The sequence below is a fragment of the Pongo pygmaeus genome, chromosome 5 (assembly GCF_028885625.2).
Source record: "Pongo pygmaeus isolate AG05252 chromosome 5, NHGRI_mPonPyg2-v2.0_pri, whole genome shotgun sequence".
Classification (NCBI taxonomy): Eukaryota; Metazoa; Chordata; class Mammalia; order Primates; family Hominidae; genus Pongo; species Pongo pygmaeus.
The window spans coordinates 149,495,090-149,510,530 of record NC_072378.2 but is presented as its reverse complement, the minus strand read 5'-3'; the positions used below and the strand labels follow the sequence as shown (position 1 = coordinate 149,510,530).

The 15,441-nt window shown below is 40.4% G+C and overlaps 1 protein-coding gene across 1 annotated transcript in view; it reads right to left on the bottom strand.

Moving 5' to 3' along the window:
- Positions 1-11,479: 11,479 nt before the first annotated feature.
- UST (uronyl 2-sulfotransferase) overlaps positions 11,480-15,441 on the bottom strand; it is a 326,326-nt gene continuing 322,364 nt past the window's right edge. Inside the window, exon 8 of the mRNA XM_054492129.2 lies at positions 11,480-14,620. Within this exon, the coding sequence (XP_054348104.1) occupies positions 14,337-14,620 (284 nt within the window). The 3' untranslated portion in view covers positions 11,480-14,336. The remainder of the gene's footprint in view (positions 14,621-15,441) is intronic.

The following is a 15,441-nucleotide window of genomic DNA, read 5'->3' as shown; positions in this document are numbered from 1 at the left end:
AAGATACAAGCATGTGCCGAGGGACAGAGAACGTGACTTCTGTGAGGTGGAGAGAAGAGAGCTATGCTGCACAAAGTGGAGAGGAAACTTTGCCACCATTAAATAAATGTAGCCAGAACAGACTCAAAGAGGGCTCTGAAGGGTGGAGTCCATTGAAGTTGTGTACATTTCATTATGGAAGGGAGACTCGAGTAATAGCTGACTTAGTTTAATTTATATAGGTGAATCAATAATTTGCCTGAGAGATCCAATTTTGGGTTTAAATGATCTGAATAGTCTTGCCCTAAAATCAAGCTCTGTCCAGGAGCCCTAGTGATTGAGGCAGTGGAACAGCTCTGGGCTAAACTGGTTGGGTCAGCTCTATCCACGCCTTTGTAAGCTGTTTTAACCATTTCACAACAGTGAGGCATGATGTGAGGTTAAGGGAGCTTTCCTGCGATGGGATGCTGGGGAGCAGGATGGCTCACCCACAAGCTAAGGGTCTGGCTTGAGCATTTGTGGTTCAAGTGCATGCATTTGCAAGGTACGGTTTGCCTTGTGTCAATGAACCTTTAAATGTCACCTGAGATCAGTTAAAAGTAAAATATTAAATATGTAGCAGCTGTGGGTGTATTGTAATTTATGTGAAAGTGCTTTGAAAACTTAAATGCTGTAGTGTTTAACCTTTTTCTTTGGTAACAGACCATTTTGAGAATCTGATGAAAATATGGACCTCCTTTCCCAAAAGAAGTACATACCAATGTGCTTATACCTTTATGATTTTCTATACAAATTCAAGAAGTTCACAGATATTCTGATGTCACAGCTTCCCTGATATAAAGAGATTTATAAGTATAAATATTATTGAGTATTCCTTTTACATATTAAGTGAATAGTGTATGTAGAGTTGTATATTTAACATGATCTCAATGATATTATATATATAGAAAAGGATATACGCACATGGAAAAGACTGGAAGAATATGCACTAAAATGTAAATAGGGCTTATATTTGGGTGATGAGATTGTGGGTGATTTTAATTTTCTTCTCTAAGTCATGTTTGAAAATTTTTTCACTATTTTATTGTTAACAAGAGTTGCTGTCCCTTGTGACAAGTTATAGAAATACTGGGCAGAGCTTTCAAAAGGAAATCTAGGCTGGGGGTGGTGGCTCATGCCTGTAATCCCAGCACTTTGGGAGGCCGAGGTGGGCAGATCATGAGGTCAGGAGTTTGAGACCAGCCTGGCCAACGTGGTGAAACTCCATCTCTACTTAAAATACAAAAATTAGCTGGGCATGGTGGTATGTGCCTGTAAGCCCAGCTACTCAGGAGGCTGAGGCAGGAGAATCGCTTGAACCCGGGAGGCAGAGGTTGCAGTGAGCCAAGATGGCGCCACTGCACTCCAGCCTGGGCAACAGACAGCAAATCTAAAAAGACCCTGTAGTGGACCCTCTTTTGGGTGGCAGCTCTATTCACAGTAGTCTCCTGTATTCTCTGTTTCACTTATTGCAGTTTAAGTTACCCTCAGTTAACCTTGGTCCAAAAATATTAAGTTATTTGGCCTGGGGGTGGGTGGTAGTGGGTTGGGGGAGGGGGAAGCACATTCACTTACTTTTATTACAGTATTTTGTTATAAGTGTTCTATTTTATTATTAGTTATTGTTAATCTCTGATAGTGCCTAATTTATTAATAAAAATTAAACTTTTTTCATAGGTATGTATGTATAGAAAAACACATAGCATATATATGGTTTGGTACTATTCTTGGGTCCAGGCAACGACTGGGGGTCTTGGAACATATCTTCCTTATCCACGAGGACTACTGTATTTACCAGTCTCTGAGATCTAGTGATTTATACCACGGGAACATTCCTCCTGGCCTTCTGATTGGTTCAAGGATGGGGGGCCCTGACTAGCTAAACCAATCATTGTCTTTCCCCAAGATTTTTCTGAACTGTGACTAGCAAGAAGCGAGCTCCTCTGTGGTGACAGAAGCTGTGAGAGTGAGGTTTGGAGGCTTTTTATTTTTTGGTAAGGGAAAGGGGGCACATTTTCTGCTGGTCTGGAAAAGAGAAAAAGAGAGGAGGGTGGGAGAGAGAGGGAGAAACACCAGATAGCATTTCAGTCCCTGGTTCCAGTTGCCCTTGAGCCCGATTGCACCCTTGTCCTGCTTGCATTTTTGCTTTTTCAATTCTTTTTCTGATTTTATAGATACCCTTCTGCTCTTCCAATAGATTTTCTTTTTGTCTGAACTTGTTAGAGTTGGATTATTTCTGGCACCCGAAACCAACAAGTACATACAATTAACAAAAGTATAAGTAGTCATATAACTTGGATTATATTTATAACCCCAATAGTGGAGTACAGAAAATCACCAATATTACTTGACACAAAAAGTGATTGGCTTTGTGGGCCTGGTCCTGTGCAGGACAGAGGGAGGGGGAAAAAAAAAAAAACAGACAAATTGAAAATTTTGGTTCAGATCCTGAAATGATCTTGTTTGTTAAAGAGGCAAAACTTGTCTTCTTGGCTCTATGCAGAAACAGACAATAGGGGATTGTTTAAACCCTAGGTTATGACCATTTAAATTACAAGTCTATTCTCTCATTTATGAATGTGATGCTTCAGATAACACATTTACATGGGTATAAAAGAGAAATATCTTTTCTAACTTAATGAGCTGGATAAGAATCTGCATTAACTGGGCAAACTGAAGATATCTGAGCTCTGCTAAAGAGAAAATCTCAGCAAATCTGTAGAGATTCTCTACAAGAATAATTACTCTCACATGGGTTTGTGCTCTTCACAACCAATTCTATTTCAACAAATGTTTAACTATAATGAAATTAGCAAGAGATACTGAGACAATATTCTAGAAACATTTGACCTAGTGGAATTTCATAATGACCTTCTTAATTAAAATATAACCCACCTAAGTGAAAAGTTCCAACTTCAAATCTGGCCCTAACTGTATCCACTATGAAAGTGTGGAAAATTATATCTGCCTTTGGCAAATGTATGTTTCTACTGGGCTTAGAAATGGCCTGTCCAGGACAGTGTGCTAAGCTGGTGATGATGAAATCATTTCCACCTTTGGAGGCTGGTTATGGTGGCACAATCGGAAGGAAAGAGTTTTGAGGTTTACATCTAGAGTGACTATAAGATAATGAGATTAAATTTTTTCAGTCTCATTTAGACTAAATTTAGACTAAATTTTTTTCTTTAGGCAATGTACTATAACCTACATATTCTAATTCAAGTGAAAGCTATGTTCACATTTCCTGAAGGTTGAGAGATATTGTTATCAAAGCATTTTAGACTAAGACTTTGAGGAATTTCATCTTACATGACTAAGATCTTTAGATGATTCTAGATTTTGGATTTGATGCTATAGCTACGAAATAAGTATTCGGGGTAGGGCTTTCAAAATAGTTAGAATCTCAGTGTTTATTGTAGATTTTTATCTGAATTACCAAATTACTTTTCAGAAATGTACCAATTTTACTCCCAAAAGCAGAGCGAGAGTGAGTACTTCATTATCCTCTCTCCTCATCTCAGGCATTCACATACCTAAATATGTTTGCCCCAAAGCATCTCCAGTTGCCACATTGCTTCTGTTCAAACTTCTTTGATTACTAATGAGGATGAACACTTTTCTTGTTTCTTAGCTTTTGAAATAGCTAAGGTCCGAGAATGAATATGTCATTTGCACATTTTATTCTTTTTATTGATTTATGTAAGTTCCTTAAGATTGGCAGTTTCAGTCTTTTATCTGCCATGTCTGCTACAAATGTTTCCCCTCATTTGTTTACTTTTTAACTGAGTTCTTTTTTATTTGAAACTCAGAGATTCTAGTATTTTTTTCTTTGTGATTTCTTTCATTTTGCCTATGTTTAAAGTTCATCTCCACCCCCAAAATCAAATTCATTTGATTTACTTTGACAGCATAAATAAATCCTGTCAATTCGCTGGAGCACAAAGATATATTTGAAGTAATAAACTCATTTTAATTTTGAATTGTATTTTTCATTTATGCTATTTTAAAAAGAAAGAAAGGAGAAGCCAAGAAGAGGGCAGATAGAAGAGGCAAACATCGGTACTCCCAGGATCTAAGAGTGTTTGGGGGATCCAAGGCTCTATGTAGAGGCGGAAGCCACCAGTGACTTACCTCTGCCCTGGCAGTTACTTCTGGGTTTCAGGTTAGTGTTCTGACCAGTCTGGAAAATAGCTAGAGGCCTCGATTTGCTGACAACAACCCCAGTGCAAGTTACAACTGAAACAGGAACCTCTCCTATCTCACCTGACCATCACAGGGGTTAAGTACCCGGAAATCCAGAGATGAAATGAAGGGGAGTCTTTGGGAGAAGGGAGGTAAGTGGCAGAGAGACTGGGAAGCCTGGATTCCTGACTTCTTTTCCTTCTGCCCCACTCCTCCCCTTCCCCACTCGATAGCCTGCACCCAAGAGTTGGATACTGATTTACAAGGAGTGGGAAAAGGGGACATTTTTTATTTCTACTCAACCAAGTTTATGTCTAAATCTAACCACACTGCCCTTTTTTCTCTTTACATCCTTGAAATTCAGATTTGTGCAAAAAGGCATAGGTAGAATATAGTAAAGATCAAATCAGGTAAAACATAGGTTTTAGTTTGGTAGGGTCTTCCCATTTCAGGTTTGTGTCTGGAATTAGAGCCTTTAAAACTGCCCCAAATGAACAGTAGTTGTCTCTGTTACGTTTAGTCAAACTCTCAGACCAAGAGTCCAAATGCTGCTCACCAAGGAACCCTGAAGTTATTATGTGATAAACATATTCAATGAATGATGAAAATGATTTTCTATACATTGGCTATGGCAGCATAATGTAGACAAAAGAGTGCTAGATAAGCAGCCAGAAGGTTCTAGAATCAACTATACCCACTATGTGACCTCTTGAAAATCAATTTGCCTCTTTGAGCCTTAGTTTCCTAATCCATATAACCATCTACACAGAGAATAGAGATCTGCAAAGAAGTAGACAGGGCTGGGGGAGATACACAGGGTGCTAATTAATTTAGAAGAAGGAAAATGATTTCTTCATGTCACTTTTGTGTTCTGAAATGCCCAAGGCTTCCTCATTGCCCTTATAGTAAATAAAAATTTCTTCCAAAATTTTTAGCAATCTGGCTCAATCTTATCTTGCCTCCTACAAGCAATAAAAAAAAGCAAGAGCATGTTACATTTCAGTGTGCATCCTGGTCTTGCTCCTTACTGTGCTGTCACGGGCTCATTATTTAACTTCTTGGAGCCTTTGTTTCCTGTTATACAAATAGGTATGACAATGCCTCTTTCTTGCAAATCTGCTGCAAGGGCAGAGTGATATTTCTGCTTATGATCTGCCTTGCTATTATCTGCAAATTCCGCTGTTCTAGCTCAAATCCCACATAAGGTCTTCTCCTTACTGAGGTCTTTACTGACCTCCCATGTAGCCCCTATGTGTGCCAATAAATTTTTGTAGATAAAAATAATTTAAACTGAGAGTTACCTGAATCCTATTCTAGTGTGGCTGGCCTTGATAACAGGGCGATACCTCTTTCTTGACATCTTCCTATACGCTTGTTTTTTGCATTAAACACACTTTCTACTTATCTTTATTGTGGCAATTATGGTATTGCCTGAAGGTTATCTGGGACAGTCATCACATGGGTCACCTCTTGATTACTGAACCAGAATTGTCATCATGTTTTAGTTACACAACAAACTCAGGAAAGACGATCTGATAAAGACTGATTTTAAAAAATACAATGGTAATCTAAAAATAATAGCAACAAAACTTAAATCAGGACAGAAGACCTAGGAAAGATAATAACTTATTGATCAACAACAGTGTGTATGTACACTGGTAAATGTACCAGGTGAATACACCAACCATGAGTTTCTTCTGGGCCATACTGCTTTAAAGCAATAAAGGAAAATGAGCAAGTGAGGGAGAGAAAGGAGGTTTGGAAAGAACTTGTGATTTCTTGAGTAAATTGTTATGGATACGGCGCCCCCTAGTGCACTGAACAACACAGGTGCCCCAGTGTGTAGTAGCTGAGAGCTCTGGAGCTGAGCAATCTCATCATCCCCGTCACCAACCTTACTTGAAACACCTGCGATTTCTGTTTCACCATCACTTTCCTTTCCACTGCACAAGCAACTGTAGCCCAAGGAAGACAGGGGGACAGATGTCCTTTATTCGGTTGGATTTAAGCACTGATCCTCATGGGAGTCATGAATTAATTCAAGGTACCCAAATAATATTGAAAAGTATAAAAAATTTTACCTTGAAAAGAGTTTCTACTTTTTCCTGAGATAGAGGAATGTAATTAGGAGAATAAGCAAAACTGAAAGATGATTCCTTGTTATTTTCTAAAAATGTTATTTGTCCCCATCTTCTTTTTATCAACATGTTCGTCATCTGATGCAAATATATTTTCTTCAAGAAGGATGCATAGACCAAAATTGAACCACAGCAAAAGGAAAGCAACTTTTCCAACGAGGAAAAATGTAATCCAATAATTTGCATTAAAGCATTGTTTCTCAAAGTGTAGTCTTCAGAACACTAGTTCCACAGGATATCAATGGGTCTTATGCAAATGAGGGTTTCATGGCAAATACTTTTGAGAAATTTGAAATTCAACAAAGATAAGTTAATTTTTAAAAATGCTTCAGTATGCATGAGTCCTTAGTATACTCTGAATATACTACCATACTGTGTAACATCACACTATCAACTGCAGCACTTCCAAAATTATTTAACACAATGCTTTTTTTTTCATGCCTATCTCACACACTTGGTTCATGAATTATCCTTTGAGAATACACATTGAACTAGAATTTCACTAGTTTCCAAAGACGGACACCACATAGGAAAGTGTGCCAAAAGGAGAAAAAGAAAATAGTAAACTTGATATGTGCAAAACTTAAGGTGACTATAAGGAAGTTTGTGGTCAGTGTCTTAACTCTCTTCTGCATTTGAAAGATTAGTAATACAACACATTAAAGTTTTTCAACATGGCAGTCCTATGGGGGTAACAAGAATCAACCATGCTGGAAAACATCACCAGCCCACAAAATCATTGCCAGATTTTTCTCACATCACAGCAGTAATGCTACTTCTGAGAATGAGAAATGACCCTCCAAGAAGTTTAGTACCCCTGTCCTGCCAGGTTTCCAATTTTTACTAACACTTTTCTTTGTGCACACCCTGTACTAATTCACAGTACTAATGGATGTTTTAGGCTCATTATTACCATTAGTCGTGGGATCACAGACACACATAGTAGTTTAAAGAAATTAGAGGAAGCCTGTATTTAGTACAAGCTGTGAATTAGAGCTGCATCTTGTAACTTGCAGCTAGACAAACTTGTCCCAAAGAATGCTTGAGAAAAGTGGAATTCCACAGACTGGTTCGTCTTGGATAATGGCACAGTAAACAGAACAGTGGAAACCAGGCCAGGAGAAAGGGACTGATGCTTCTTCAGGACAGGTCCTTGCTGCATTAGCTCTATCTCATGCCCAGGAGGATGTGCCTACTCCTGGCAGCTCAATTCGCCTTTCAGAAATGCTGCTGTCCATGGACTCACAGCATGTTGGGCAACGCCATTTGCAGACATGAAGGAGCGGGAGTTTCAGGCAACCTGGAATGACTATATGTAATTCTATGCCCTCTTACTGGGGATACAGTGTTTTGTGGTGAGAACAAATCTTTCATCAGCTTAGGAAGGGTTGTGGCTCAGTCTTTTAGCATTTAGGGGTCAAGGGTGGGAAATGGTTCATCCCAGAAGCAGCTCTTGGTTTTCAGTAGATGTTTTATTTTCTTTCTAATGTTTTCCAGCTGAGTCGATTTCAGACAGATGGAGGTCAAATGATTTACACTGATGCCCAGTGAAACAGAACAGCTGGGACTTGAACTCGGGGACTTGACTGGTGGGCAGCCCCCAGCCTAGTCAGTCAAATGCTCTCCTCCCAGGTTTTTACCGCCTCTCTGGTTGCACCTCGAAGGCAGCCTGCTGTGTCTGGCAGGGCCCATCTCCTGGGCCGTGTCTGCTCATGACTGGAATAAGAGGCCTATGACAGGTCAAGTCTGAATGTTCTGGCAGAGCAGCGCAGGGCAGACTGCTCCACGCCTGCTCAAAGCACACAGTGTCTGGTGAAAGCCAGATTGAAGATAGCTAAATGCACATGCCAAGATTCCAAAAGGAAAAACTGAGCTCACAATTTTCCTTTGCATGGTGATTTTTCATCCTCTCCTTTTTCTTTTTGTAAAAAGGGAATCCCCGTGTTTACAAGCTGAAATCCAAAATGCACAAGTGATCAGTTCACAATTCTGTGACCCATGAACATCTGTGGGCCTGGGTGTTCCTTGGGAATCTGCAGTGCTCGGAGCAGTGAGCCAAGCCTGCCCTGGCAGAAGGGAATTCTCCAGTGAGTCAAACAGTCCTGCGAGTGCCCGGGGTCTGCTTCTCCTCTGGTTCTGCTTTCCTGGGACATGTCTGTACTTGACTTCCACTAGTTTTATGAACTGCATTTTGACTATATTTTTGGAGGTGGGTCCATCTGAAACTCGTTACAGGAAGTAGGACAAGAATCTTCATTTTGCCTTTAAGAGAAATAAAACTCTGTAATCTGAGATGGGCAAACATGCTCCAAGTCTGTTTACCAAGGAACAAGAACCTCTCTGTGTCTTTTGAGCAGACAGAAAAATTAAAAATAAAACATTTATTTGGGATTTGTCTCTGAGGACTTAAGTGACTGAAAACCAATAGGGCCTCCCCTCCCTCTGTGGAAAGGCGAGTTCCAAAGCCCCGGCTCCCAGGAGAGCCCTATGGTGAGGCTGCTCCAGTGCGGCAGGTGGCAGTGGGAGTGGCTGAAAGTGCCTCATCACTTTCATTCTGGATCCTAGGTCTGTAGATGGGCTTTGGCTATATCATCTTCTTAAAGTTTTTAATTTGGTAGCTGCTCAAAAGTTAAGGGAACCCTCAATGGGCAAAGTTAGCATGTGACATATTTGTGTCTCCTCTTTGAACCTTGGTTTTCCTTGTCTGTAAAATGAGGGAATGGACCAGATGACTGGTCCAGAGCCCCAATGCAACTATAGGAATCTGTACATTGAGGCTTGCTTCTCTCCTAGTAGGAATTCAGTTCCTCTGCCCTAACTTTTCTGCTATAGTCTGGGTGTTATGGGCTGAATTGTGTGTCCCCCACAAATCCATATATGAAAGTCTTAACCAAGTATCTCAGAATGTGACCATTTTTGGAAATAGGATCTGTATTAGTCTGTTTTCACACTGCTAATAAAGACATACCCAAGACTGGATAATCAATAAGGGAAAGAGGTTTGATTGACTCACTGTTCAGCATGGTTGGAGAGGCCTCAGGAAACTTACAATCATGGCAGAAGGGGAAGCAAACATGTCCTTCTTCACATGGTGGCAGCAGCAAGAAGTGCCCAGCAAAAGGGGAAAAGCCCCTTATAAAACCATCAGATCTCATGCGAACTCACTATCACGAGAACAACCGCATGGGGGTAACCACTCCCATGATTCAATTACCCTTCACCGGGTCCCTTTCACGACATGTGGGGATTATGGGAACTACAATTCAATATGAGATTTGGGTGGGGATACAGCCAAACCATATTATGGTCTTAAACGAAGTCATTAAGTTAAAATGAGGTCATTAGAGTGAGCCGTAATCCAATATGATTGCGGTCCTTAGAAGAAGAGATCAAGACACAGACAAGCACGGGGGAAGGACACGGGAGGACACAGGGATAAGGTGCCCTCTGGAAGCCCAGGAGAGAGGCCTCAGGAGGAACCAACCCTGCCAGCACTTCAATCTTGGACTTCCAGCCTCCAGAACTATGAGACAATACATTTCTGTTGTTTAAGGCAACCAGTCCGTAGTACTTTGTTAACGGTAGGCCTAGCTGACTAACACCACATGATATCACAATGAATGTGCTGGGCTGTGAAAGAAGTTCTGTGTGTTTTTCTTAACAGACTTGGATTTTTGGTTTTAGCCTAAAAAAGACTTTTCTATAGCAGCATATTTAAAACATTATGTTTGTTTATTTTTTACAGGTTTCTTTATCATCTGATGTGAAATAAGCCATGTTAGTAAAATAACTCCTCTTTATCTTTACTCAAAGGGGATTTCACAATTTTGACCCAGAGGGCTATTTTTCTTAATAGCTATGGATTGTCATCCTGCTATTTTTTTTTTTTTCTTTTTTTGATGGAGTCTCACTCTGTCACCTAAGCTGGAGTACAGTGGCATGATCTCGGCTCACTGCAACCTCTGCCTTCCGGGTTCAAGTGATTCTCCTGCCTCAGCCTACTGAGTGGCTGGGACTACAGGCACGCGCCACCACACCCGGCTAATATTTTGTATTTTTAGTAGAGACGGGGTTTCACTGTGTTAGCCAGGACGGTCTCAATCTCTGGACTTCGTGATCCGCATGCCTCGGCCTCCCAAAGTGCTGAGATTACAGGCATAAGCCACCGCGCTCAGCTGTCATCCTGCCTTTTAAGAAATACTGTCATTATCTATAAAATTCATTTAAGGCCAAACAGCTCATTGGATAAACCCGCAGGTGATGGCACATGTATAAAGAACTTCAGACCACACAAGCAACCCCAGATATGGCACGGTCCAGTTTTTCTTTAGTACTTTTGGCTCTAAAGTTGATTGAGTCAAACATCATTTGATTGAGTTACAGAAGGACAAACAAAATGATGACGAAAGGTCACCACTTATCACCTGCTGTTTAAGATTCTCATATTCTTACTTGAAATAAAGCATGCCATTACCAAAGTGGATTTTTCTTTCCTTTAGTATCAGCATTCTGATTCTTTTATACAATAGTCACATATAATTGGAATGTAGCATCAGATACGCAGGAAGCACAGTTTGTTTCTCTTTGTAAGCTCCATTTGACCACAGCAGTGAAATTTCCCAAGAACGGTGTTTCAGGATCAAGACTGCTCACTTGAGAGCTTAGAGTGGTCCAGGTTTTGAGGTGCTACGTGTCTGAGAAACAGATCATTGTAGACACTGAGAATTGGGGCACATCCTTCCTTTCCTACCTGACGGTAGACATGCCCTGTAGATGCTGGATAACAGAGACAGATGATTCAGATGTAGCACCCCGACACGAAACCAACCATGGAAATACTGATAAAATCAGCTGTTTAGTTTTTAAAATATGCAACAACATGAGTAAATGACTAGTTCATTTTATCAGCCCCCTTTTTTTTTGCTGTCATATAATTACAAGAATGAAAATTGATACACTTTTTAAAATACAGCTTTTCAAAATCCTATCTTGAGGAAAAAAAGCTTGGCCAATTAAGAAGGCTGAGGGGAGGAACTGCAGGCACTTTTATTTCCAGCTGTCAACAGGATGGAAAAAATATGTCAACTTATTTATATTTATTTATTTATATGGGTGATGAATAAGTTAAGGAACGCTTCATCTCAAACACAGATTGCTTTTATTTTAGCTAAGTTAATGCTTCAGTTCCATATATATTTTTTAATTTCCATCAATGTCAAACACCATTTTTTTTCTTCTTAAAAAAAAAAAAAAGATTTACAAGCACTTTTACGGCACTCAAGAAAGTAGGCTGAAGGTTCATAATAATAATTTTCCTTTTAAAAAACATCCATCAGACCAAAATAAAATCATTTTAATTAACTCCTTCCTGAGTAACTAAAACCTTGGAATGTGCTGAAAGGTTATAATAAATAAGACAGTCAAAGATCAACTAGCTTAAAAGGTATTTTTTTAAATTAAACTATGTAAAATGTACAATATGTTTCATGAAGTACAAACTGTTGGGCCCAGGGCCAAAAAAAATGTTGTCATGTTTGCCAAATAAACTGAAGTACCTTGACTTTTAGGACCTAGAGGGTGTTGGCTGGGACAAAATAACATTAAGGCCCTGTAAGTAAAACCGTCAGCATCTTTTGTTGTGAACTTATAATGATCACTGCTGAAAATAAATGCCTTTGAACACACAGGTAAAAGTACCCACATAAACTTGCAGTAAGAGGATGAATGTTTTTGAATGACCAATTGTCCCAATGTTCTGACAAGAGCAGAGAAAACACAGCCAACTCAACTTTATTTTCAGATTGCGAGATTGCACAGTGTGTAAACTAATCATCATTCTTTATATGGAATTTCATAGAAATGACTCACAGGGTACCAGGCAGCAGTTCTTGTACTGGTTTTGAATATGATAGCTGTTCTCCAGGTTGCTTTTGAAAGTATGCCTAATGGTAGGGCCCTGGTCTCTCTGAACAGGACAAAGGATATTTCCTCCTCTAAGAACATTTCCCTTACTCACTTCTCTGCCCCCATCCTCTGAGGCAGAAAGAAGGCCCATGAGTGGCCAAGTGCTGGACTCTGTGCCTCTGCGGTCCCCGCCTTCCCTGGACTTCTGTGGGCTGGAGGCTTCTTAACACACATCTCATGATAAAGTAGCTTCAGTGCTCACTCGGCAGGTTCCAAATGACTTGCTTTATATCTTGGCTACAGTCCAATTTTAGTAAAGGCAGAAAAAATTCTAGAGAGATTTTGTTGTTTATGAAAAGTAGAAAATGTGTAGCTTGTGTAAAGTCAGAGTCTTATTTACTATTAACTACTCCCAACTCACACATTTGCTAGGGCTGGCTCTAGGGGACAAATACGAAATAGACAAAATTTGTTGCAAGTATCCTTCCTGCTGCCACCACTGAACCTCGGCTTCTCAGCTAGCTGTTTATCGTCTCCCCAGGAGAACGTGTACTTTCAGCATTTTTTTAAGGTGAAGATATTTCAGAACTCAAAGCAACAAATTTCTAATGACTGAACCAAGGCATCATTGATAGGTGGCAGGGGAGGGGCAGTGGGAGGTGGAAAGAAGATATACCTTAGGACAGTGAGACTGCCCAACATCTACTCACATCACGTTGGAGGCAGCCACTTACTTACAAAGCTGGCCAAGCAGTCGCTGTCCCAGAAGCTCTTGCTGCTTCTCTTTTTGATGTCTCAAGTAAGAGTTCTCAGGAGCACACAGGTTCCATAAGAAATGGGACTCTACCTGCACAGACTCAGGTAGTTCTCGGGTAGCTCTGCCACCTGCACAGAACTCAGGACCCCATTTTACCTCTTAGGGCACTAGAAGTTACAATAGTACCTAGTACCAGGTCCTGTAGGACCCAACTTGGCCAGGAGTGTGTTTGATAGATTACACGCCATCTGTGGTCAGGCTCAGAACTTCTGCTGTAGGAGTCAAATGCCTGAGCTAAATTGGTTCCTAGAACTTCCATTAAAGCAGTGTTGGGAGAAGATGTTTCATATTGGGTGCAAAAGACACAGCCATGCCCTTTCCCTGATGCCACATGACCTTCAGATTTATCTGTCTTGTCTACATTCTTCCTTACACAGCAAACAAATTATTTTCCCTGCTAGACTACTTTGATATCTGTCAGCATGGTTCTTTGAAATGGAATGTCTCAATGCAGCTGGCCATGCACTTTGACTGTGAAAGGTACTCCAGGCTGTGGATTGGTTGGGGACATGGCACAAGCTGACTTGCTCTTTCAGAGATAATTACACTGCTCTTGGTGAAAGTGCCCCCTGAGAAGGACCAGAGGCAGAACTCTACCCATGCGGGTAGAAACCACTTACCCATGGAGATCCTCCTCCTTTAAAAAAAAAAATTAATTGAGACAGAGTCTCAATCTGTCACCCAGGCTGGAGTGCAGTGGTGTGATCACAGCTCACTGCAACCTCAAACTCCTGGGCTCAAGTGAACCTCCCACCTCAGCCTCGGATTATAGGCTCGAGCCATGGCACCTGGCTCCATCCTCCCTTTTGATGTCCTAATCTGTCTTACCTTCTCTTAGATCCTTCAAGAGGAGATACCCTGGTCTCTGAAGTGGTTTTGTATTTCCACTGAAATATACAAGTCTGGATGTCTCCTACCATTGAGGTAATATTTTTATAAGTCATTTTACAAATGATAAGTTATTAGGCTAGGGGCTATATTTCTCCCCCTTTTCCCATGATATGGGGTGGGGGAAAAGCTGTTTTATGACAAGATGCCTTGGGATGGAGCCATCTAGTGTACCCGGGAAAGACCCAAAGAGCCAAGAGAAAACACAGAATAAAATTAAACAAATAAAACCCGCAAAACCGGGCATCTCCCAATGACCCCAACATGTGGGAATGTTTTGTCCTTTTTAATGCACCCAAGCATTAATTTAGTCCCTTAAGGATTTTACTTCCCCAAACAAAGAACTTTCTGGAAAAGGGAGATAAAGCCATAGAGGCAACACAGTCACATCACCTCTTATAAATATCTTCCAGCCACTTTTCATCATCCTGTTCTTCATCGTCGATTGGCTCCTCGGTTTCCAGTGGAGTTGGGATAAAGAAGTGTGGCCTCAGGGGGGGCTTGCTGACGTGAGACTTAAGTCCAAACTTGCGCTTCAGCAGGTGGAACTGCTCTTTGACGTAGTGGTAAAACTCGTACTCATATCTCATCCGCTGGTAGAGGATCTGCACAGCCTCAGGAGAGGGGACAGTCTTCTTCACTGTCACAGTCATGTTTCCAAGCTTCCTGTGCTCTGGAAGAGAACCGGGGTCGCACATGAGCCATCATTTGCAGTAGCTTAGAAGGGATCCCGGCGAGGACCCACATTACCTGTACAACTCTGGTAGCACCTAAGGAAGCAACTGCATATCCAAGTATTAAAAGGGAAGAAGGGTTCCTGACAATATTTGGAGAGACTTACCAACTCTAGGTGTTAATGTCAACATGAGTTGACGAAGCACAAGCTATCTAATTTCCTTTCATCGAATGTGAACCATGCGATTGGACCAAATTCAATTGTTAACTCTGAGTTCTACATTCTTTTGAACAGCAGAATCTATCCATTTTCCCTCTTTTATTTCTTGATACACCAGAAAAGGGCTTTACCCTCAGAAGGAGGCATGGAAGAGCTGTCTAACCACTTTCTAATAATCTTGTTTTGTAAGCTTTAAAATATTGACATAAAGTTTAATTTGATACAAAATCCATTTCCATTTTACTATTTCAACAATGCATTTGTCCAGAAAAGGAAAGGAAGGGCTGCCAGATTTCTTAAGTATAATTTACAAATTTTTACAATTTATTTTTATTTTTTTGTAGAGACAGGTTCTCACTATGTTGCCCAGGCTGGTCTCGGCATCAAGAGATCCTTCTGCCTTGGCATCCCAAAGTGCTGGGATTATGGCACGAGCCACTGCACCCAGTTCTAAATATAATTTTAACTCTTCTAAATTTTAAATTTTTTATTGTGGTAAAATATATATAACTAAAATATGCTTAATTTTATACTAATGCTTAATAACAAAATATACTTTATATTCATTGCTGAATAGCATGAAAATGTTATATATAGAG